Genomic DNA, 26,545 nt, shown 5'->3' with positions numbered 1-26,545 from the left:
TTCATTTAACTTGATATGAAAATGGATAATAAACTTTAAAATATCAATTATTGAATGGATTTTATTATTTCCTTTTCTTTAAAAACTCAGTTTTATTTTTATGGATACATGTGTCCAGTTACACCGATATGATGACTAAAATTATTCTTTTTCCAATTCCAAAATTTATAGAAAAATAAAACATGTAGCTGTTAACAATTAAGAATATTTTAAATATTTAAGGGACAAAACGATAAACAAAAAGCTATGAATTACACAAAAATTACACACACAAAAAAATAATGTAATTTAAAAAAATATTTAGATTGGTTTGAATGATAAATTATCGCAAAAATTTCGATTCCATGGTTTAATGACCGTTTTTCTCTAAAAAAAAATATTCACATTCATTTCAAACCAGTTTTATTTTTATGAACACCGATATGATGACTAAAATCGCAAATTATTGTCTTTTTAAATGAAAAATAATGCATGAATTTCTGTTTTCTTTTTTACATAAAAATAAAACATTGTAGTATTTTAACAACTTAAAATACGTTTAATATTTCAGGAACATTACGATAAGCAATATTCATTCAATATTTTCACAAAAAAAATATTAAAAAGTATTTAATGTGGTTTTTTGATCAAATTATCACAAAAATTTTGCTTACATGGTTTAATGACTGTTTTTCTCTCGGAAAATATTCACATTCATTTCAAGCCACGTGTGACACTCTGTTCATATTTTTATTTAATGTGTGAGGATGTCCAGTGATTTCGAGCTCTGAGATCCCTATCATGAATGGGAAAACACAGAGTCACACACGTAGAAGTTTGTGACTCCACGGTCAGTTCTTACAAATTGGCATCACTTCTATGAGTTCTATAAGGTCAGAATTTAAAAAATCGTTATACATTTTGTAAATTCATCTTAGTTTAATTTTACCAGTTGTCAAAATTTCAACTTTTCACAGTTGTTATTTGTAACGAATATTAGGTTTTAAAATGTTGTCCCTTAGATTTGGACGCTACTATATATATATATATATATATATATATATATATATATATATATATATATATATATATATATATATATAATCAGAAATCAGAAATACACAAATATTTTTAAGTGAAAATAAAGTTCGAAATCGATTAAATTAAAAGTAGTTTACTTACCAAACAGTAGAGTTAAGTTCCAAGATGAACTTTTAACCCGTCTTTTTAATTAAAAAGAACATACTTTTTAAAATATAAATAAATTACAATAATTATAAAAGTTATTTTCTTTTTTAAATAGTTGTCTATTTTGCATGTATTATTTATTCAACAGTTACCTCCCTTAGCCGGATATTTTTCTTATAGAGTTTCCCCTGACTCGACACCGGTAACTTGACCGGTGTTGTGTTCCCAGATTGTGGGCAGCATCCTTTCTTGCCGCACATGTCTTTGTATTTCATCTTCTGTTTTCCTTCACCGTTTTAAGCCATCTCCGGTAAGAAATATTATATATCTCCTTTTTAAAGACACTTTTTAATAGTTTTAACGTTATTTTTTTTAAATATTATTCCATCTTAACTACGAACTTTGTTTATTTTCTTTACCCACATGTCCGATCCCCTTACTTCTAGTTGTGTTGTTCATTTCCTTACGCATACGACTCCCCGTTCAGTCTTTTACAACTTTTCGATTCTTATCTTTTCTCTTTGTGTTATCAACAATGTTTTTTGTTTGTTTTATTTGTGTGTGTGTGTGTGTGTGTGTGTGTGTGTGTGTGTTTTTCCTTTCATTTTTTTTACAATATCTGCTCTCAATATGCGTGTGTTAATTAAAAGGGGTAAAAATAAAAACAAATCTAATTACTAAGGGAGATAATTACTTCCGGTGTTATTTTCCGGTGTTATTTCTATTTTTTTTATTTTATGTCAGTGAATTAGTGACTCCACGGTCAGTTTCTACAAATAGGGTCAGAATTAAAAAAAAAAAATCAATATACATTTTGTAAATTCATCTTAGTTTATTTTTAATCAGTTCATATGTCTGTTACGTTTGTACAGTGGTAACGTCACCAGCTTTGAATGTTACAGTTTTGCTTTTGGTTTCGATTCTAGCTGATGACACCCAAATACGTTTTTCATTACTTTTGACATCACGACTCTATAATCGTATATACGAAATCTGTACAAATTTAAAATATCATATTTTAGCAGTGGCGGCTCGTGCCTAAGATTAGTGGGGGTGCTGTTTAAAAAAAATATGTATTGTTTTAATATTGTGTAAAAATAAAACAAACATAAAAAATATAATTTATACGTATGCACACGTATAAAAATACAATAACTTAAAGGAATCCTAAATAAATGTAAATATTTTAACTATTTTACTTATTACATTCATTTGAACTTCATTCTTCTTTCATTTGTGAAAAAGATTGATAATTTTCTCCTTAACTTCTGAATGACTGCTGAAGAACTTTTTTTATCAATTGAAAGCGCTGCAAGTTCATTTAGTCTTTCGCAACCCATGATGTTGCTTAGAAAAGTTTTTATTCTTTTCAGAGTTGAAAAACAACGTTCTACTTCTGATGTAGTCATGGGATTGTCAAGATAATTTTTATGAGTGTTGTGATTTCACTAAGAACATCGTTTAAATTGTTTTCCAAAATAAATTTCAGATCAATTACTTTGCAATATTCATGGATATCTGACCTGCTATAAAATATTTCTAGCTCAGTTTCAAACTTTTCTTTGTCAATCATGGGATATGCTTCAGTTGTCAAGGATATCTCTTCTGTAGGTAGGTTTTTTTTCTTAAAACTAGCAAAGCTTATCTTGTAAAACAATTTAGCAAATATTAAATGTTTAATTGAGGAATATCTGTCCGTTATATCAACAGATATATAGTCACACATTTCTTTAGCTTCGCCCTTGAGTGTTTGTGAAGGATTTTCACAGTATTTGGTGTTTCTTATCTCTAAAATAACAGTTTTGAAATTTGTTATGTATTCATTGACTTTATATATGCTAATTTCCAGAGAAATAATTTCAACATGAGGCATAATTTTATGAAATAGCTCTCACCAAAATATGAAATTTTCATCGTTCAATATTTCAGAATTCCTGTCGCTTCTGCAACGGTCTCATCTACATATGATGTTGACTGAATTTCACTGACAGTTTTTTATGCTTGAACATTTTCATGAATTCTATTTATGTATGTTAAAGTTCTACCTTGTGGCGGATACACGTAAAATGCTTACATCCAGATGCTTCCTGAAAAATGGACAGATGCTGTGGTGATCTACAAAAGAAAGTCGGAATAGCCAAAATGTTAGAAATAAATATTCTAGCATTTCGTGTAATGTTTGCTGCATTCCTCATTATTAAATTAAGTTGATGCGCATAACAGTGAGTGAAATGTGCATTACTATAAACTGCTTTTATTTTCGCCTGAGCACCAGCTTTTTTGCCTTTCATGACATTTGTATCATCAAATGTCTGAGCTATAAGTTTTTCGCGATTCTCTTGAAAGATTATATCTAATTGTTGTAGAATACATTTTGATATCCCATCAGCAGTTTGGTTTTCTGGAATAAAGACACATCTGCCATAACAGCTACAAAGAAAGCTTAGCTAATTTCTGCCCTTATTTCTTTTTTTTTACACAGTGATCACCACTTATCAAGGCCCGGAAGCCACTCAGGGATAAGGGTTATTGCAAGTACATTACGTTAATGTGGCATTTTGTTTGTTTTTATCGTTTACTTTGTAGCATGGGGGGTGCGAATAAGACAGGAGAATACATAAAGAAAACAATAAAAACAAGTTTAAAAACAAGGTAACATAAAAAAACATTTAGGATGAGTTTTAAAAAAATACTTAACGTGTTTGCCATAATGTTCCGCCTGCCGTATTTTTGCCAACTGGTAGCTGGCATGTCGTCATGTCTTTCTAGCGCGTAAGAAGATTTCTTTTTCCAGATAACTTGGACGAGTGCCTATCTATTTATAGAATAAAAGTCGTTACGTTCAGATGTGTAAAATATTTAATTTACATTTTTTTTATTGTTAAAAAAGTTATAACTTTTTTTTTATAAAGTCCTAAGTGTATCTACTCTAATAGAGAATAATCCCCGGCATTTTTTTATCGTTAGTTTCCGGCATTTTGTTTTTTTATCGTTTACTTTGTAGCATGGGGGGTGCGAATAAGACAGGAGAATACAGACAAATACATATATAAAACAAGAAAAACAAGTTTAAAAACAAGGTAACATAAAAAAACATTTAGGATGAGTTTTAAAAAAATACTTAACGTGTTTGCCATAATGTTCCTCATTTCATCAGGGTATATTTGTAAAAGACAGTCTGAATGGTCTTGGAAACACCTTTGAAGACATTACTGGTTTCTTAGTGATTCTTTAAATCTGGATCTAATTAAAATGCAACATTTAAAAACCCTCTAAATACATTTAGATTTGCTGAAACATCTTTTTCATCATGTCCTCGTAAGGGAGTTTCAAAGTTCCCACAAAAGAAAATACAATCTATTATTTTAGATAAAATTTCACGGTTCTTCTTAACATTTATGTTATGATGATTGATTGAAAGTCTGTAGGCCTCACTGTTTTTCTTTAATATTTATGGTCCCAAAAATTGATAGGGAAACTACATTTTGAACGTGCTTCTCATGCTTTTCAGTTCTATCTTTCATTTTGCTAATAGTTCTGAAACTATCTTTTGTCCACGTTACATCACCCCCTAACAACAAATAAGGAAAGCAGAACAACGCCTTTTTTAGTTCACTGCCGCAAAGCCAACTTTTCCGTTGGTACCATTAAAACTACGAATATACACTTTGTTGTTGCTAATGCCTGGCTGAGATATTTGAATATCAGGCGTTGAATGGCTTCTTTTCTTAATTTCAACTTTATCATGGAGAGACAGCTGTGAAAACTCAATCTGTTGAAGTTCATTTACCGTCGCAGAAGTTATTTCTTGGGGATGCAAGGAGGCCATGGTTAAATTCTTTCGATATCAATTGTGTTGGGAAAGGTAAGTACTAGGCAGTCTATTAGTAGAATATGAATTAGGGTAGAAGGAATACAATGTTTACGTGATGCTCTTTTTGCAATTCAACTGAACCGGAAGTTCAAACTGAGTTGAATCATACTTTTATAACTTTTACGTCACAGATTTTTATTAACGAAAAAAGTTTTACTATTTAAAAACGGTTTTATTTATAAAAAGCTTGTTGTTAATTAAAAATAGGCGTATAACAAAATAAGCTTGTCATTAAAATTGCTTTTTTAATACAAATATCTTTAACTTTGCCATTATAAGTCGTCGTAAAAGGGGTAATACGCAAAAACATTTTAATTACAAAACACTATTTTAAATTGTGTACACTTTACAGAGTAAACAAAAAATATACAAATATATTTCTTTTAAACTTTACAGATTAAATAAAATTTTACGGGCTTTTTCCACAGGCAAACAAACGACAAACATTTTTTTAAATACATTTTATTTACAATTTTTAATAAAACAAAATCTTTGAAATTTACTTGCCTGCAAACGATGGTAAAGTTAGGAGTTTAACATTTAAAATGGTTTTATTGGATACATTTTATTTAAAATTAAAAAATGTGTGTTCATAACAAAACTTTGTAAATAAAATGTAGAATAAAAAAGTTTACATGTTTGTACTATGAGCAAACAAAAAACATTTAAAAATACATATTTTTTTTTCAAATCTTTTTACAACTTTTTATATAAAAACAAAAAAAAATTGCTATTTACTGGGCTTATTATAAAAACGGTTTTACATACTCGTTTTGTTATTGCACATTTTAATTTAAAAAACTTTGTTCAAATTGTAAAACTTCTTAGATTGTACTCGTGGGAGGTAAATTAATGCTAACGCTTATATATATATATATATATATATATATATATATAATGTGTGTGTATGTATATGTATATATATATAATGTGTGTATGTATATGTATATATATATATAATGTGTGTGTGCATGCATATATATATAATGTGTGTATATATATAATGTGTGTATGTATATATACATAATGTGTGTATATATATATAATGTGTGTATGTATATATAATGTGTGTGTATATATATAATGTGTGTATGTATATATATATATAATGTGTATATGTATAATGTGTGTGTATGTGTATATATATAATGCGTGTGCATATATATATGATGTGAGTCTGTGTGTATATATATATGTGTGGGTGTATATATACATGTGTGTGCGCGTATATATACATGTGTGCATATATAAATGTGTGTATATAAATAATTTAAAAAACTTTGTTCAAAGTGTAAAACTTCTTAGATTGTATAGATATATATATGCATGCACACACACATTATATATATGCATATATATACACACATTATATATATATATATATATATATATATATATATATAAGCGTTAGCATTACTTACCTCCCACGAGTACAATCTAAGAAGTTTTACACTTTGAACAAAGTTTTTTTAAATTATTTGTATATATATGTGTGTATATATATATGTGTGTGTATATATATATGTATGTACACATATATATGTGTATATATATATATAAGGTAAAAACATTTCTAATGTGTGTGTATATGTGTGTATATATATGTATATATATATATATGTGTATGTGTGTATATATATGTGTGTGTACATATATGTATGTGTATATATATGTATGTGTGTATATATATTTGTGTGTGTATATATATATATTTGTGTGTGCATATATATATGTGTGTATATATATGTATGTGCGTATGTATATATATATATATATGTATGTGTGTATGTATATATATATATGTATATATATATATGTGTGTATATATATATACAGTGATGATCATATTTATTGGCACGGTAAAATAAAAGTTAAATTTTGTCTAATAAATTCTAAAAAAGGAATTAAATTAAAGAAAATAACAAAGTATATTATGTATTTTAACTGGCCTTTCCGATGCAGCAATCGGATTTTAGAAAAAATAAATAACAAAGGAACAACAAACATAATTGCAAAAAACCCTTGTTCAAAATTATTGGCACGGCTTTGTTTTTCTTTTAGTATCAGTATAATATCAATCAATTTCCGGTTTACGTGCTTTCTGAACTTGTTTATAGCCATATTATGCTTGTTTAACGCTAATTCAGTGAATAATTTTTTTCAGATAATTTTTAGATAGCGATTTATTTAAACTATTATAAGTGACTAAATTATAATTTTCAATCGCCATGGTTAAAACTAAGGAACACAGCGAAGACGTCAGGAAGCTTGTTGTAACATGCCATACCAATGGGGAGGGCTATGATAAGATTTCAAAGAAGCTAAACCTTCCCAAATCCACTGTTAGAGCCATAATAAACAAGTTCAAATCGCAAGGCCACGTTATGAGTTTAGAGGGTAGAGGGAGAAAAAGGATTCTTTCCCCAAGAGATGAACGGAAAATTGTTCGACAAGTAAAACAAAACCCAAGGATCTCTGTTGGGGAGATTGTTGATGAACAGAGCACCTCTGGAGTGAATGTATCTCGACATACAGTTCGTAGAGTTTTGAAGAGAGCTGGTTTAAAAGCATGTCGTCCGAGAAAGACTCCCTTATTGAAGCCTATGCACCTGAAAGCAAGGCTAGCCTTTGCAAAACGTCATATTGATAAAGATGTTGCATTCTGGAAACGTGTTCTATGGACTGACGAAACGAAAATAGAGTTATTTGGCCATAATAAAGTGTCTTATATTTACAGAAAATCTGGCGAAGCTTTCCTGCCTAAGAACACCATACCCACAGTGAAGCACGGTGGATGCAGTTTGATGTTTTCTGGATCCTTTGCTGCCTTTGGACCAGGGCGACTTGTTAAGGTCACAGGTAGCATAAAAAAGGAAGATTATGTTAAAATATTGGATGAAAACCTGAAAGACTCTGCTAAAGAGCTCTCACTTGGTCGTCGTTGGTGGTTCATGCAAGATAATGACCCAAAGCATTCGGCTAAACTGACTAAGAAATGGCTTGAGGACAATCATATTAATTTTTTGGAGTGGCCATCACAAAGCCCAGACCTTAATCCAATTGAAAATTTATGGAGAACATTAAAATTGAGGGTAATGCAAAGGAAGCCTAAGAATCTTATTCAATTGGAGGATTATTGTCAGGAAGAGTGGGCTAAAATTACTACTGAAGAGTGCAACAACTTGGTTGTAAACTATGAAAAGCGACTGAGGAAGGTAATCAAGGCCAAAGGCTATACAATTGATTATTAAATAAATCGTGCCAATAATTTTGAACAAGGGTTTTTTTGCAATTATGTTTGTTGTTCCTTTGTTATTTATTTTTTCTAAAATCCGATTGCTGCATCGAAAAGGCCAGTTAAAAATACATAATATACTTTGTTATTTTCTTTAATTTAATTCCTTTTTTAGAATTTATTAGACAAAATTTAACTTTTATTTTACCGTGCCAATAAATATGATCATCACTGTATGTGTATATATATATGTATGTACACATATATATGTGTATATATATATATATAAGGTAAAAACATTTCTAACTAAAATGTATTTTAAAAATAATATAGAAAAAAATGTAAATATTTTTTTATTCTGTAAAGTTTAACTACTACAAAATGAATAGATTTCAAACTACTTAAAAACACACACAAAATAAGCCATATAGGTAAAAAAAAATAACATTAGTCGCGTTGGTAGCTTCAAGGCTAAAAGCCCGAACACTTTTAATTAAAAAAAAAGTTTGGCATATTGTAAATTTTTGTCCGCTTAAATCGCATTTAAAAGTGGGGGGATTTCTTAAGGTGGAGATTGTATTTACAAGAACACGTTACACTTTTTAATAATAATAAAAAGAAAACATTTGTAAACAAGCCTCTTAAAAAACATACGCGAAAACGCACAAACACCGCATTTCACGAGCGTTTGGAACTGCGAAACGTACAGTTCCAAATTGGCTCATATCGGCCATCTAGATCGGGCATCATGCGCACAAGCGAACTTCACTAAGAATGTGTAACTGTGAATTTCGCAGCTCCAGGCAAAGTATATTTGTTAAAAGTGTTCTTAAGAACTGCCATAGGAAAGGAAGGAAATGTATAGTGCGGCTGCGCTGCCAAATAAGTCACTCTGGCGGTTCTTAAGAACACTTTTAACAAATATAATTTCTACTTGCTTTTTTTTATGGCATATCAAAGTTCGAAACACTGCTCTGGTGTTTTCGTTCGAAGGTAGCAACACCGCTCTGGTGTAAAGCAGAGGCCGCAAAACTACTCTGTCGTAATTCAAAAGGCCTAACACCGCTCTGGTGCCTTCTTTTTCTTCTGTCAGTCTGTTGTGTGTTTTTTCCTTCTCCTTTTTATCGAATATCGCGAGACAGCCAGAAGTAATAGTACCAGATTCACCGAGAGAGGGGGAGAAAAGAAGGAGAGAAAGAAAATACACCAATAAGAGGGGGGAAAGGAAGGGGAGGTAAATAAAGAAAAATTTAAATAAAATTTCTACATGAAAGCTATTTTAGTAAATTTTTACTTACTTTCGACTTAAACAATCACCTTTAACATGAAGATTTCTATAGGTTTTTTGATATGCTGAAAACGAATATCCCATTAAACTTTGTTGCAAACAAGTCGTTTTTCGAATATTTCACAATGTAAAGAATTGGCCACTACAGAAAATATAAAGAATTTACACTGCTGAATCACAAAACTACTTTGTGTAAATATGCATATGCTTGCACACACAGAAATGCTCACCACTGATAACATAAGGAATGGCACATATCTGTATACAGATTTTTCTATTTTTTCTGTTCTTTAATGTCCTCGGGCTTTATTAAAAGATGAAATTAGAAAAAAAATTTTTTAACGCAACTCATTAGGTGGCCGTAAAATGGGTGCTCATTTTACGTTAAATTTATAATGAAAAGTGATACGCCACTTTTTAAAAAAGTACATTTTTCATATCATAAAAGCTATTTCTCTGCGCCACTGGTAGAGCATATATTCGTTTTTAGAACCCCTGAAAACTTATAAAAGTGGTAATCGTGAAAGTTTTTTTTTTGGGGGGGGGCGTAAAGATTTTAGACATTTACCAGAACAATTTCTTTATAGTTTACAATTAAAAAAATAATGAATTTTAAATGATTTTCGCTGGTTTATAGTAAAAAAAATGCTTGACGCATGCAGGAAAATGATACGCTCCTGTGTACTTGTCATTAATTTAAATGATATGAACAAATCACAATATGTTTTTTTTTCATTTTGATTGTGATATGACCCTTTAATTTAAATTCTATTTTGAAAAGTGAAGATTACAAAATTAAATTATTTTGTATCTTGGGGATATCAACTTTGATAGATTAAAAGGAATTTATTGTAAATGGGGCTTTCATAAGTAGATGTTCTGGATTTTTGAATGGAAAATCGTAACTTACTTGACTAGCATGTGTGTGTGCTTCAAAGGTTTGGTCATGTGACAAAAAAGAAAGGAAAGAAAGAAAGCCTAAGATGGTTGAGGGTCATTTGTGCAATGCAGTCAGTTTCTAAACAGAAACGCACTAAAAAGGGCATCATTTCTCAGATTGGCATGAGAAGAAGCTGATCATTTTCTGACATATGCAAAATCATCAAAATGGTTTCTGTCCCCCCACCAAAAAAGATTCTCCTCAAATCATGATAAACTAACAAAAATTCTTTCACTTCCCTCCCATTTTCCACAGCTAACTTTATGCTTATCTTATGTTAAACGACTTTCTTCAAAAGGGAAGAACAAGAGAAAGAAGAGAAAAATAAGAATATGCAATCAAAAATGCAAATTGAAACATTCTCTTGCAGTAGGTCAATCATTATGAAATTCAGTTACTCACTGAATGTCATGGAAGCTGCATGATAAATCTTTGTGTTGAGGTTATGGTTCGAGTCTAAGGGGATATGAAACGTGTTTATGTTATTGTTGGAGTTTAAGAGTATATGAAACGTGTTAAGGTTATGGTTGGAGTCTAAGGGTATATGAAACGTGTTAAGGTTATGGTTGGAGTCTAAGGGTATATGAAACGTGTTAAGGTTATGGTTGGAGTCTAAGGGTATATGAAACGTGTTAAGGTATCTGAAACGTGTTAAGCTTATGGATGGAGTCTAAAGGTATATGCAACATGTTAAGATTATGATTAGAGTCTAAAAGTATATGAAACGTGTTCAGGTTATAGTTGGAGTCTAAGAGTATATGAAACGTGTTAAGGTTATGATTGGAGTCTAAGAGTATGTGAAACGTGTTAAGGTTATGGTTTGAGTAAAAGGGTACATGAAACGTGTTAAGGTTATGTTGGAGTCTAAGAGTATATGAAATGTGTTAAGATTATGGTTGGAGTCTAAGGTTATATGAAATGTGCCAAGGTTATGGTTGGACTCTAAGGGTATATGAAACGTATTAAGGTTATGGTTGGAGTCTAAGGGTATATGAAATGTGTAAAGGTTATATTTGGAGTCTAAGGGTATATAAAATTTTTTACTGTTATGGTTGGAGTCTAAGGGTATATGAAACATGTTTATGTTATGGTAGGAGTTTAAGAGTATATGAAACGTGTAAAGGTTATTGTTGGAGGCTAAGGGTATATGCAACATGTTAAGAGTGTTGTTAGAATCTAAGAGTATATGAAACGTGTTAAGGTTACGGTTAGAATCTAAGATTATGTGAAACGTGTTAAGGTTTTGGTTGGAGTCTAAGGGTATATGAAACGTGTTAAGGTTATGGTTGGAGTCTAAGAGTATATTAAATGTGTTAAGGTTATGGTTGGAGTCTAAGGGTATATGAAACGTGTTCAGTTTATTGTTGGAGTCTAAGGGTATATGAAACGTGTTACGGTTATGGTTGGAGTCTAATGGTATATGAAACATATTAAGGTTATGGTTGGAGTCCAAGGGTATATGAAACGTGTTAAGGTTATGGTGTGAGTCTAATGGTATATGAAACATGTTAAGGTTATGGTTGGTGTCCAAGGGTATATGAAACGTGTTAAGGTTATGGTTGGTGTCTAAGGGTATATGAAACGTGTTAAGGTTATGGTTGGAGTCTAAGGGTATATGAAACATGATAAGGTTATGATTGGAGTCCAAGGGTATATGAAACGTGTTAAGGTTATGGTTGGAGTCTTAGGGTATATGAAACGCGTTAAGGTTATGGTTGGAGTCTAAGGGTATATGAAATGTTTTACGGTTATATTTGGAGTCTAAGGGTATATGAACCGTGTTAAGGTTATGGTTGGAGTCTAAGGGTACATTAAATGTGTTACGGTTAAAGTTGGAGTCTAAGGGTATATGAAACGTGTTAAGGTTATGGTTGGACTTAAAGGGTATATGAAACGTGTTAAGGTTATGGGTGGAGTCTAATGGTATATGAAACGTGTTACGGTTATGGTTGGAGTCTAAGGGTATATGAAATGTGTTACGGTTATGGGTGGAGTCTAAGGATATATGTAACCTGTTAAGGTTATGGTTGGAGTCTAAGGGTATATGAAACTTGTTATGGTTATGGTTAGAGTCTAAGGGTATATGAAACTTGTTAAGGTTATGGTTGGAGTCTAATGGTATATGAAACGTGTTAGCAGAGGCTCATGTTGTTTACTTTCATATTTCACCTCTCTTAGCCATCACAAAAATTATGTGATTAAAAACAAGAAAATGTTTTAAGATTGTTCTAATTAAAATACATGACTGCTTTTACAAAACTTTAAAATTGACATCCACTGTGGGTATTGCTGGTCCGAGAGTGATATGATCACTGTTACAATGGCCAATATTCTATAATATATTCTATTGATATTCTTACCCCACACAGATTAGCTCGTATGGATGAGAAAGGCTTGATTGTCGGCTCTTGCAGGATCTGAGTGTCAATATATCCAGAAACATATTTTACTCCAGTTGAGGAACTTGATTTATGTTAAGCTTTATTTTTTTTTTACAAAAATTAAGTTAAACAAGAATGATGGAATACAGAAGAGATTTATTCAGTTTGATATTCATTCAAAATGACTGAGTAGTGTGCTAGAGCGAAACAATAAACCCTTAATTATCATTTTCATACATTTCTACCATTGATCATAATAATGTTTTATTTTTATCATAATCGATGACACTATGACACTCGAGGTAATAGTAAAATCTATAATTTTTTTACTTATTTTTAACACTTTGCATACTTTGTCCGCAGTCATCTTCCAACCTATCCTGCATGTAACGAACCATGAAAAGAATATTCTTTTAAAAACAGAATAAAGACTAAAATAAAGCTAAACTATTCCCTCTCACTTGTTCCTCTTCACCACTTCCAAACTCTGAACATACTTTAGAACTTTCTGAACAAATCCTAATTTTGTCTTTGACATCTGCATGTGATGCAAATGGGGGATAACTCACAACAAGTTTAGGCATTATCTTATGTGGCATGACTCCTCTCCATCAATGGTAAGCTAGACTCCTCATCCGGCCTTTTGCATTGATGTTGACTCCTCCATATTGGAATATCAGCTTTCCCATTCCTTGATTGACGGATCTTTCATATGAGACTCGGGTGTTTTTTCTCCAATCTTAAAATCTATGAACTTAGTTCTCTCATTCGAAATCAATATCAGTTTATCCTAGCTTGCAAAATGTCTCTTACCAATGTAAAAGATCGCCGCATCTCTTGTAGAGCGATCTCACATCACCCTAGTATTCTTTACAAAGCATTAATATATTACGTAATGGCAAGGTCATGTATCAATTGGAGAACATGGTGATAAATTCGTCGTTTCACTCACATTGAATCTGATAACCGCCAACATTTCGTTAATGTATATATACCATGACTGTTCATTGTTCCCAGCTTTTCACTAAAACGTTCTACTTTGCCGTTACTTTGGGTGTGATAAAATGAAATGTTCACATGATGTACGTTGAGGTCATACAATGCCTTCTTCATCAATTTGTTAACATTTTTAAACCCATTGTCTGTTAACAACTGGAGTTATTCAACTTATTTGTAGAATAATCAATTCAATAACACAACAACAACAATAATAATAATGATAGCAGCAACACTTACCAAGGGTCCAGCTTATGCACAAGACTGACACCAGATTGAGCTGGACTGAGGGCTTGTATTTATGTACAAGCATATCGAATCAGGTGATTCAGCCAATCATTATCCGAAATTTTCTGAATTGTTGAGGGGTCATTTCGAGATGAAGTTGGGGAGGCCTGGCATCTGGTGCCTTAGCATAGGTGGTCTGGGTGATGGGCTCCTTGGCTTGTCGATGAATAGACTGGCCCATGTGTGCACAATGGAATCTCCCATTGTGCCATAAATAGTTCTCCTCTTTCATGAGAGGTAACTTTAGTCTTTGCCAAGTTATCCACAACTTGAACGCTGACTGAAAGTCCACTACACAATCCAATATGGCGCTACGAACAGGATTCGAGACAGAAGATTCGGAAGACTATTTCCTCAAAGCAGGCATTGCTGCCGATTCCGCCAAGAGCTACGCTGCAACTTTTGTGAAGGAAAAACTGAGGAAAAAAAACCTTCAAGTAACGGATCGAGCCATGCTAAGAGAATTGGGAATCACAACAATGGGAGAAGCTCTGTCTATCCTTCGACAAGTCAAGGAGCCCGCTACCCAGACCACCTATGCTAAGGCACCAGCTGCCAGGCCTCCCCAACTTCATCTTGAAATGACCCCTCAACAATTCAGAAAATTTCGGATTGATTGGGAAGTATTCACCAGAATAACGGACATGCAAACTTCTCAGGCCAATATCCAGTTATACAGTTGTGCTGATGAATCCGTCCAAAACGCAATCATAAATACGTACCCTAAGTTCTTCACCACCAACCCAGACAAGCTGCTAGAGATGACAGAAGCATTGGTAACTCAAAAATAAAATCCCATGGTCCATCGGATGACATTTGCATCTATATCACAGCATGAAGATCAACCCATCCAACAATACGTTGTTCGTCTTAGGTCCATGGCCATAGACTGTAATTTCTCATGCCCCAACTGCGATCATGACCTGTCTGACATTTACATCAAGGACCAATTTATCAGAGGGATATTGAATGATACGCTTCAGACCGATCTACTGGCAAAAGCCGGGTTGCTAAGTACTCTCAACCAAAATATTTGTCATGCTGAGGCAGTTGAGTCTGCACTATGGGACCAAACCGCAATGACTGATACCTCAGACATAGCAACAGTCCGGATGTCAATATATCGCAGGCAAAAAAAAACAGTGCTGTATGGACTAGTAGAGGCAATATTCGCACTAGCTCTACGGCTACTCACAACGATAACATTGCTGATAAAGAACCCCGTCAAACCTGCATAGGTTGTGGTAGTCACCAACACGGTACTCCAAGGACAAGTGCCCGCCATTTAACATGTCCGGCATGGAATCAAATGTGCAACACTTGTGGGAAACTTAACCATTTCTCAGCAGTGTGCCGGACAAATAATTTTCGCCCGGCAGTGATAAAAAGTTTTGAAGACCAAGAAGCTCCCATGAATACACTCATGGCCCATATCACATTTGATCAAATGTGGGGCACCATTATGACTACAGAAAGTGATCTGTTAACTGAAATAAATGCATCAGTAATCCCATTCTCACCAAAACCAGATACCAGACAAGCTGTCAGTATCCCTAGGAGTCGTAGTACAACGCTAAAGGTTTTTCCCGACAGTGATGCCGCAATTTTTCTTGAGGGACCAAAGAATTTAATCAAAATGGGCCTCACAGAGATTAATCTTGTCCAATCAAGAAAGATCATACGAACAGTTGGAGGTTTCACACTCATGTGCCAGGGTTGGCTACCAGTTGAGTTTGTGGTCACAGGGAAAACTAAACAAGCCCTCTACATATGCAAGGGCATACAACGGCTTTATCTCAGCACAGCAGCCTGCATCGATGTGGGAATATTGCACAAACATTTTCCAAACCCTTTAGCAGACGAACATGAAGAGGTAGACACCGAGTCTAAAAAGCATGTAGATCAATTGCCAAATCGCCCCAAAAACCTCCCTTTTCCCGCAACAGAAATAAATATACCCACAACCTTCCACCGTTACAAGCTGGTGACACCGAAGCCATCCAAAATCCAGTCAATCGCAGATGGAACACAACGGGCAAAATCATCAGTTCCCTACGAGATTGACAATACCGAATCGGGGTTAACAGATCCGGAAGGATCACACTTAGGAACCGCCGTTTCCTCAGAAAATGCGAACTCAACCCTGCACCAACCCCAATACCAAGTGCAACACTAAGACCAACAATTCCCTCAAGCGATACTACATTCTTGCATCTCCCACTGTCTCCCTGTAATAGCACATACACAGCAACTAAACCCCAACAATAAACCACACATATATCCCCATGCTTTCGATCATCAAGGATCCCCCGAGCTCTTTCTAGGTTACTACCACACAACAAACTAGGCCTAAAAGAGAGATACACCTCTCACACAACCCAGCCTACTCGTGGGGGGAGAGGGGAGATGTAGAATAATCAATTCAATAACACAACAACAACAACAATAATAATAATAATAATAATAATAATAATAATAGCAGAAACACTTACCAAGGGTCCAGCTTATGCACAAGACTGACACCAGATTGAGCTGGACTGAGGGCTTGTATTTATGTACAAGCATATCCAATCAGGTGATTCAGCCAATCATAATCTGAAATTTTCTGAATTGTTGAGGGGTCATTTCGAGATGAAGTTGGGGAGGCCTGGCAGCTAGTGCCTTAGCATCTGCATGGAATCTCCCATTGTGCCATAAATAGTTCTCCTCTTTCATGAGAGGTAACTTTAGTCTTTGCCAAGTTATCCACAACTTCAACGCTGACCGAAAGTCCACTACACAATCCAATATTATTAAGGGTATAGTGTATCGTGTAATTATTAAGTGTATCATGTATGCTTCTTTTTCTATAGTCGACCATCTTGTCTGCATTTCACTAAGTTTATGGGATAAGAAGTAAATTGTTTTTTCAACTCTATGCTCCCTCTGATCCGTGTACAGTCTGTAGTCTTTCTTATGATTGGCATAGCCTAATATAACAATATCTGAGAGCTTCATTTTTAAACTGATTGTCTACTTGGGATTTCATTCTTTTGTTCATCAAGCATAATAATCTCAGTAATGTTACAAGCCACTCTACACTTAGCTTACACTTAGCTATTTGGCACATTCTCAAGGTGCTTGTTTGATATTATTTTTTATAAATAGTTGACCATTCACCCCTTAAAATATCAACTATGACAAACTAACCTCATCGTCTGTGCTATACAAAGGAATTAAACTCTTGCCTATATGAATCCAGTCAATTCTTACAATCTGTATAATGTAAACAATGTAAAAGTCTGTTTCGTACAACAGCAAGCAAAAAATATGTACTAATAACAAAATTAAAATACGTACTATTAAGAATATAAGAATATGTAATAGTAACAACATTAAAATATGTACTATTAACAATATAAATATATGTACAAATAACAATATCAAAATATGTACTAATAACAATATTAAAATACATACTATTAACAATATTAAAATATGTACTAATAACAATATCAAATTATGTGCTATTAACAATATCAAATTATGTACTAATAACAATATTAAAATATGTAATAATAACAATATAAAAAAATGTACTAATAACAATATTAAAATATGTACTATAAACAATATTGAAATATGTACTATTAACAATATCAAAATATTTACTATTAGAATATGAAAATATGTACTAATAAAAATATCAAAATCATGTGGAAAATTTAAGAGAAATTCTCAACGAAATAGTCAGGAAATATTAAAATGTGTACACATAACAATATCCAAATATGTACTGTTAACATAATTAAAATATGTACTAATAAATAACAATATTAAAATATGTACTAATAACAATATCAAAATATGTACTAATAACAATATCAAAATATGTACTATTAACAATATCAAAATATGTACTATTACCAATATCAAAATATGTACTATTAAGAATATCAAAATATGTACTAATAACAATATCAAAATATGTACTGATAACAATATTAAATATGTAATAATAACAATATCAAAATATGTACTGATAACAATATTAAATATGTAATAATAACAATATCAAAATATGTACTGATAACAATATTAAATATGTACTAATAACAATATCAAAATATGTACTGATAACAATATTAAATATGTAATAATAACAATATCAAAATATTTACTATAAACATTATCAAAATATTTACTATAAACATTATCAAAATATGTACTATTAACAATATCAAAATATGTACTAATAAGAATATTAAAATATGTACTATTAACAATATTAAAATATTTACTATTAACAATATCAAAATATATACTAATAACAATATTAAAATATGTACTATTAACAATATCAAAATATGTACTATTAACAATATTAAAATATGTACTATTAACAATATCAAAATATATACTAATAACAATATCAAAATATGTACTATTAACAATATTAAAATATGTACTAATAACAATATCAAAATATGTACTATTAACAATATCAAAATATATACTAATAACAATATCAAAATATGTACTATTAACAATATTAAAATATATACTAATAACAATATTAAAATATGTACTAATAACAATATTAAAATATGTACTATTAACAATATTAAAATATATACTATTAACAATATTAAAATATGTACTAATAACAATATTAAAATATGTACTATTAACAATATTAAAATATATACTATTAACAATATCAAAATATGTACTAATAACAATATTAAAATATGTACTAATAACAATATCAAAATATGTACTATTAACAATATCAAAATATATACTAATAACAATATCAAAATATGTACTATTAACAATATTAAAATATATACTAATAACAATATTAAAATATGTACTATTAACAATATTAAAATATGTACTATTAACAATATTAAAATATATACTAATAACAATATCAAAATATGTACTATTAACAATATCAAAATATGTACTATTAACAATATTAAAATATGTACTATTAACAATATCAAAATATATACTAATAACAATATCAAAATATGTACTATTAACAATATTAAAATATGTACTATTAACAATATTAAAATATGTACTAATAACAATATCAAAATATATACTAATAACAATATCAAAATATGTACTATTAACAATATCAAAATATGTACTAATAACAATATTAAAATATGTACTATTTACAATATCAAAATATGTACTAATAACAATATCAAAATATGTACTAATAACAATATCAAAATATGTACTTGTAAGAATATTAAAATATGTACTATTAAGAATATTAAAATATGTACTATTAACAATATTTAAAATATGTACTAATAACAATATCAAAATATGTACTTGTAAGAATATTAAAATATGTACTATTAAGAATATTAAAATATGTACTATTAACAATATTAAAAATATGTACTAATAACAATATCAAAATATGTACTTGTAAGAATATTAAAATATGTACTATTAAGAATATTAAAATATGTACTATTAACAATATTTAAAATATGTACTATTAACAATATCAAAATATGTACTAATAACAATATTAAAATATGTACTAATAACAATATCAAAATGAGGTGGAAAATTAAAGAGAAACTCTCCACCACAAAGTCAGGAAAGTATTCAAGAGTGAATCTCCAGAAATGTCTTGTGGGTGTACAGCCGCTTATGTAAAAATCATGACTCAGAAATTCCATGTAAATGTGGAAAGCTGTAATATGTGGAGAGATTAAGAATCAGTTATGGGACAGTATATATTAATAGAAAAGGGATACGAGTGACCCTTATAGGATGAAGTAAATAATTATAGATTGAGAATAACAGTGAAAAGTAAGATGTCTTAAGGAAACAAATAAGCTTTAAACAAGATTACAATACCCGCTTTTAGGCAGCAATGCATCTCTAATCGTAATTGTTGTCGTTCCAGGTTAGATAACAAAATCTAGTCAATATTCCTCGATTTCCTCTTTATGACCGTGAGGAGCTAACTAATCACCAACTTTTCTGGTATATCAAATCAAGAAATTGGCCACAGATTGAAATGTAATTAGATAACTGGCAGTGTCTGTGATGTCCCTAAATTTGGTCATCCTAGAGTTACTTCTTACACGGAAAACAATGCTGTAGATAGCAACGTCAGAAACAGGTTTGAAACGGCTTCATAAATCCAACAACAGTGTAATCTTGTTAAAAAGTGTTTTCTTTCTAAAGTTAAGAACAGATTGAAGGATTTTTTTTCGTGAGACACTGTTGCAAGATGCAAGCCAATGATTACTGTAACGAACAGAAAGTGCCGTCTGGATTCCATCGATGCATTGAAGATCATGACTTTTCATATTGGTCCAAAGTGATTTTTAGCAATGAAGGAAAATCTAATAGGCAAGGCACTGATTCCAGGCATTACGTCAGTCGAAGAGAGGATAAGGTAATCCTAGCTGCACAGTTTCAATGTTACAAGGTGGTTGAGGTTCAGTATTAATGTGGCGTATTATTAATGCCTATAGTTCGCTTGCAAGCTCGAATTAATTCGACCAAGTACATTAATATATTGATTGAGTACTTTGTAACCTACTTTGGCTGAAATTTCTAAGGATAATCTCATCGTTATGTAGGATAAGAGGTTACTTGTAGGGCATGATATTCCATTTTTGAATTGGCCTGCACAATCTCCAGACCTCAATCCTATCAAAAACATATGACATTACATCAAGCTACACAATATTAAAATTTTAAATCAGGAAAAATTTTGAACAAAAATGAAAGAGAAGTGCAATGCTTTCTCACCAGAGTTTCTGTTGAAGACTAATGCAAGGAATGCCGAAAAGATTGCACGCTGTCAAATTGCAGAAGGGCTATACTACTAAATATTCATTGTGTTCAAGTTGTACTTTTGTTACACTAATGTTCTAAATTTATGATAAAATACAATTCTTGCCGAGTTTCTTGATGTGAACATTAGGATACTTTCAATTTAGCTTCAATTTGCAGCTTGTGATAAAAATGATGAGTGCGGACTTTTTTGTGTTTTTACTATATATATATGTATATAATTATATATATATAATTATATATATATATGTGTGTGTGTGTGTGTGTGTGTAGTGCTAACATCCAGAAACAAAAATGTTCATTCATTTCCTACTAGGATTGTCTGCCAGGCCCGTAGTACTATGGTTAGAGTACTTGGTTAAAATCAGTTGTAACTTACATACATCTGAATGTTTCAGTTTTACTTTTCAGTGAGATTTAAAATAGATTATTTTTAAGGTTTTTAAGCCAGTCATCAACACGAAAGCATGTTAGTCTTATGTACTAAATAAAGGGTTCTATTAAAAATTCAGTACAAATTTCTGCATTCAAGAGAAATGTTACCCAAATCGACAAAGTACACCTGAATAAGATTGGAGGAAACATATGAACGTTGTGGTAATAACACCCAAGATGACACTCAAGATGAGAACAGTATTCTGAAGAATCTAAATAATATGAATAATCAATCCTCATCTCTAAAAAATGTAAAGATTTTAAATATGTGGAAATAAAAACACATTAATTTTATTAACTAACCAGTATTGCATAAAACTCTACTCATTTTTTAATTTCATTAATAATAGATGTTTTTGATCTTTTTAATAAAAATAAATATGAGAAATTTAAGTTAACCACATGAAATATAATTTTTTAAATTTATTTTATATTTTCAGAATTTACAGTAATGAAAAGAAATTAATCAATGGATAAGGAGGACCTTTCTTTGTTGGTGATTTAAAAAAAAATTAAATAATTTTACATTTTTTCATAAAAATTTTCTAAAGTTAAAATTTACTAGCCTGCCTATGATCATAAACTACATTGTATATATATTTTGTCATCATAGGAGGAACTGGGCTTATGAAAAAGAATTTAAAAAGTACATAGCAAGCATACCCGGTGAACCAGGTGCAAGTGAAATACAAACGATTGCACTGAAAGGGACGGCTAGAATCCTGAAAAGATCTCTTGGTTAGACTCACTAAGATAGGGTAACTGTCAGACATCTGGTTGGATGTCCCATCCCCTAGAAGAAAAAGGTTAAGATAATGAAAAAAAGAGACACACTACATTCTTGTGAAGTATGTGGTTCTTCTTTTGCACAGAAGTCAACTTTGTTGCGTCATAGGCTAACACATACGGGAGAGAAACCACACTCTTGTGAAGTATGTGGTTCTTCTTTTGCACTTAAGTCAACTTTGCTGAGTCATATGAAAACACATACGGGAGACAAACCACATTCTTGTGAAGTATGTGGTCATTCTATTGCACAGAAGTCAGATTTATTGCGTCATATGAAAACACATACGGGAGACAAACCACATTCTTGTGAAGTATGTGGTTCTTCTTTTGCACAGAAGTCAACTTTGTTGCGTCATATGCTAACACATACGGGAGACAAACCACATTCTTGTGAAGTATGTGGTCATTCTATTGCACAGAAGTCAGATTTATTGCGTCATATGAAAACACATACGGGAGACAAACCACATTCCTGTAAAGTATGTGGTTCTTCTTTTGCACAGAAGTCAACTTTGTCGCATCATATGCTAACACATACGGGAGAGAAACCACATTCTTGTGAAGTATGTGGTACTTCTTTTGCACTTAAGTCAACTTTGTTGCGTCATATGCTAACACATACGGGAGACAAACCACATTCATGTGAAGTATGTGGTTCTTCTTTTGCACAGAAGTCAACTTTGTCGCATCATATGCTAACACATACAGGAGACAAACCACATTCTTGTGAAGTATGTGGTTCTTCTTTTGCACGGAAGTCAACTTTGTTGCGTCATAGGCTAACACATACAGGAGAGAAACCACATTCTTGCGAAGTATGTGGTTCTTCTTTTGCATTAAAAGCGTCTTTGTCATGTCATATGCTAACTCATACGGGTGACAAACCACATTATTGTGAAGTATGTGGTTCTTCTTTTGCACTAAAGGCAAATTTGTCATGTCATATGCTAACACATACGGCTGACAAACCACATTCTTGTGAAGTATGTGGTTCTTCATTTGCACGGAAGTCAAATTTGTTGAGGCATATGAAAACACATACAGATGAAATTGGAAATTAAAAGACGTTTCAATTATATCAGTCATCATAGGAGGAACTGGGCTTATGAAAAAGAATTTAAAAAGTACATAGCCTGCATACCCGGTGAATCAAGTGCAAGTGAAATACAAACGATTGCACTGAAAGGGACGGCTATAATCCAGAAAAGATCTCTTGGTTGGACTCAATAGGGGTAAATGTCAGACATCTGGTTGGATGTCCCATCCCCTAGAAGAAAAAGTTTAAGAAAAATGAAAAAAAAGGAGACAAACCACATTCCAATGTAGTATGTAATTCTTCTTTTGAAGTGGAGTCAAATTTATAGTGCGGATACTAAAACGATCACTCATGGAAATATTTGGAGCTAGTTTCCCTGCCTCGTATCCAGCATTTCAAAGAAAGAAAATAAAAAAGAGAAAACCAACATTTTTGTGAAGTATGTTGTTCTACTTTTTCATGGAAATCAAATTTGTTTCATAATATGAAAACACATGAGGAGAAAATGACAAAATATCAAGGACTTTTGTATGACATAAAAATGAAACTGGAATCTTACAAATGCATCAATCATACAAGTTATTATAGAAACTGGGTTAATGCAAGTGAATTTCAAAAACTATCTGGCAAATATACCTGGTGAACCAAGAGCAAGAGAAATACAAACAGGTAAAGGGACAGAATCTTAAAAAGATTTCTCGGTTAGAGTAACTAAACCAATGGAAGAATGTTTTGCATCCGGTAGAATGTTCCATCCCCAGCAAAAACAAAGTGATAAAATTATGGCAAAAGAGAGAGAGAGAAAGAGACAAGCCACATTCTTCCTTTGCACAGAAGTCACATCTGTTGAGGCATATAACAACAACTTGACTGCCTACTAGACACTATTCTTGAGTGTCTAAGGTCTCTCTGTACAGCGGTTTGCCAAAACAACCTGGTCTGAGGATACTTTCCCTAGAAATAAATGCCGACCAAATATTCAAAATCACATAGTATTCACTGGCCAAATAAGATCTTCTCCCTATGGCTAACCCAAAATAGCTTTTACGATGAATGCTGAACCTTCGCCAAGTGATGTTACCTCAAGTAATAGCACAAAGCTGGATACTCCACCAGACTAGACAAATTCTTGTCCTGGAATCCAGAAAGACCAAGAGACCAAAATTGAAGTATACTACAATGTATGAAAATTGTAAATTGGAGAGAGGTGATTTATGTTCTCAATTTCTTTACTAATCCAGTGTTTGAGAGATAAGGAAGTTTAATATTACATTCGAATATCTATCTCATATAGAGTTCAAGTGTTAGCCCCAGGTGGTGAGCCCCTTGATGTCTGAGAACTTTGACTGAAATAAAATAAGAGAAAAAAGAGAAAAAATCTTGTGAAGAATGTGGTTATTTTTTTGGCACTAAAGGCAACTATGCTAACACATATGAGAGATTTGTCACGTCATGTGAAAACAAATACAAGAAACAGTATCTGATGATCTTCAAATATCGATACCTCAACATTCTATTCCAGCTTCATGAAACAAGAACCAGCAGAACAACCTCTATCACGCAAGTGGCCAACCATTTTAATCAAGACTGTTTTACAAATATGACAGAATTAGAAAACAAGTTTGCTACAGAAATCACTTAAAAGATTTATTAAAAATACTCCAGAAGTTCCATTACAGAATATTGGAAAAAAGACCCAAGCAATATTTTGACGAGTATTTTTTGGATTCATTCATCTAGGATTTTATAAGTTTGAAATACACAGAAATAGTGAGGGTTAACCGTTTGACATCGAGTTGTCAGGTTCTTCTGGAGGATGGCTACTATGAAATAAAATAGAATGTGTAAATATATCCACATGACGATCTATAACATGTTGAATATTGAATGCTGCAGCAAGTCATGGGAGCAGCAGTTGGACATGTTATAGACCATCCGCTCTGACTCTCTACAATTCCTAAAACTACATGCCTTGAAACGAGCTGTTAAACCTGACATAATTATATGAGATAATGAGTAGAAAGTCACAACCTCAGAAGATAATGTCTTTAATAATACTAGGTTAAAAAGAGTGAGAGTAAAAAATAACAAAATACCAGGTTTTATGTACGACGTGAAAAAAATTGGAATCTTTGGAAAATTTCTATTTCAGTAATTATAGGAGAAACTGAAATTAAACAAAAGAATTTTTAAAACTACCTGGCAAATATACTTGGTGAACCAAGTGCAAGAGAGAGTCAACAAATTGCTCAAAAAGAGATGTTAGAATCTTAATATGATTGTTCGGTTGAAATGTATAAAAGCTGAATGCCTAGCATCCCCTAGGATGCACCATCACCAGCTGAAACAAATCTATTAAATTAAAAAAGAGACCAACCACATTCCTTTGACGTATGTGGTTCTTTGCATAGAAGGAACATTTGTTGTGCCAGAAAAAATGCAAAAACATACGGAAGACAAAAGAACATTTAATATCTATGCATTTCATATGGAGTTAAATGTGAGCCCTATGTAGGGAGCCCATTGATTTCTGAGAACTTCAACTGATCAAAAATGAAACAACAGAGAAAAGTGTATGAAACTGGTCTAATGAAAAATCTTAAGAAATATTTACACACAATTCTTAAGACAAAAATCTTAAGAAATATTTACACACAATTAGAAAATCAAACTTTTGCAATGAAGCAATAACAGGGACAAGAACTGTCTATAAATATCTATATATTCTAAAAAAGATCACGTGTAAGTTACAGGAGAATCTCTTCAAACTAACTAAAATGTATAAGTAAACAAACAATTCACCAGGTAAATTTCTCCAAACTTCCAACTCAAAAACTACAGTTTCAAGTTCAGTTTCACACGGCTACGTATATAGCATGCCTTCTTACACGTCCATCCACAGCGAGAACTAAAATTATAAAAAATTTTAAAAGTAAAAAAACATATTCTTGTTATGTGTGTTGGTATTCTTGTGTTAAAAAATGTTATTCTCTCATGCAAAAATCTGGGAAACGAATTCGATACTTTGCTTATGTTCATAATTTCCATTTAAAAACAAAGTTTTTATTCTCGTGTAAATCTTTAAAAGCACCCAAAAGAACAAACGTAACATCTTAACAGTTTTTTACGTCTATTTTTAAATTCAATAAAACGTCTTTTTATATCGTGTATTCATGTTTAAATATCTACTTCATGTTTTACCTTTTTATCATTTTTATCAGCATACGTTTATTGTACAAGATATTTTTAATGCGATTGACGTTCAATAAGTAATGAGCCTGACCCACT

The 26,545-nt window shown here is 31.8% G+C and overlaps 2 protein-coding genes across 2 annotated transcripts in view; one reads left to right on the top strand and one right to left on the bottom strand.

Annotated features, from left to right (window-relative positions):
- The window catches only part of LOC145270987 (uncharacterized), an 80,640-nt gene that overhangs the window by 23,042 nt on the left and 31,053 nt on the right, over positions 1 to 26,545 (bottom strand). The window lies entirely within an intron of this gene.
- On the top strand, positions 1,397 to 26,412 carry LOC145270825 (uncharacterized). Its single transcript, XM_080126398.1, has 2 exons — positions 1,397 to 1,477; positions 21,873 to 26,412. Exon 2 carries the CDS (start codon positions 22,248 to 22,250, stop codon positions 23,280 to 23,282), a length of 1,035 nt encoding a protein of 344 aa, XP_079982524.1. The 5' UTR covers positions 1,397 to 1,477; positions 21,873 to 22,247; the 3' UTR covers positions 23,283 to 26,412.

Source organism: Euprymna scolopes, chromosome 46 (assembly GCF_053919585.1).
Source record: "Euprymna scolopes isolate OS-2025 chromosome 46, ASM5391958v1, whole genome shotgun sequence".
Classification (NCBI taxonomy): domain Eukaryota; kingdom Metazoa; phylum Mollusca; class Cephalopoda; order Sepiida; family Sepiolidae; genus Euprymna; species Euprymna scolopes.
This window is presented reverse-complemented; position numbering and strand designations above follow the sequence as displayed.

Coding starts and splice junctions, on each gene's coding strand:
- LOC145270825 (XM_080126398.1), top strand. CDS start 22,248: ATGAAAAAAAGAGACACACTACATTCTTGTGAAGTATGTGGTTCTTCT.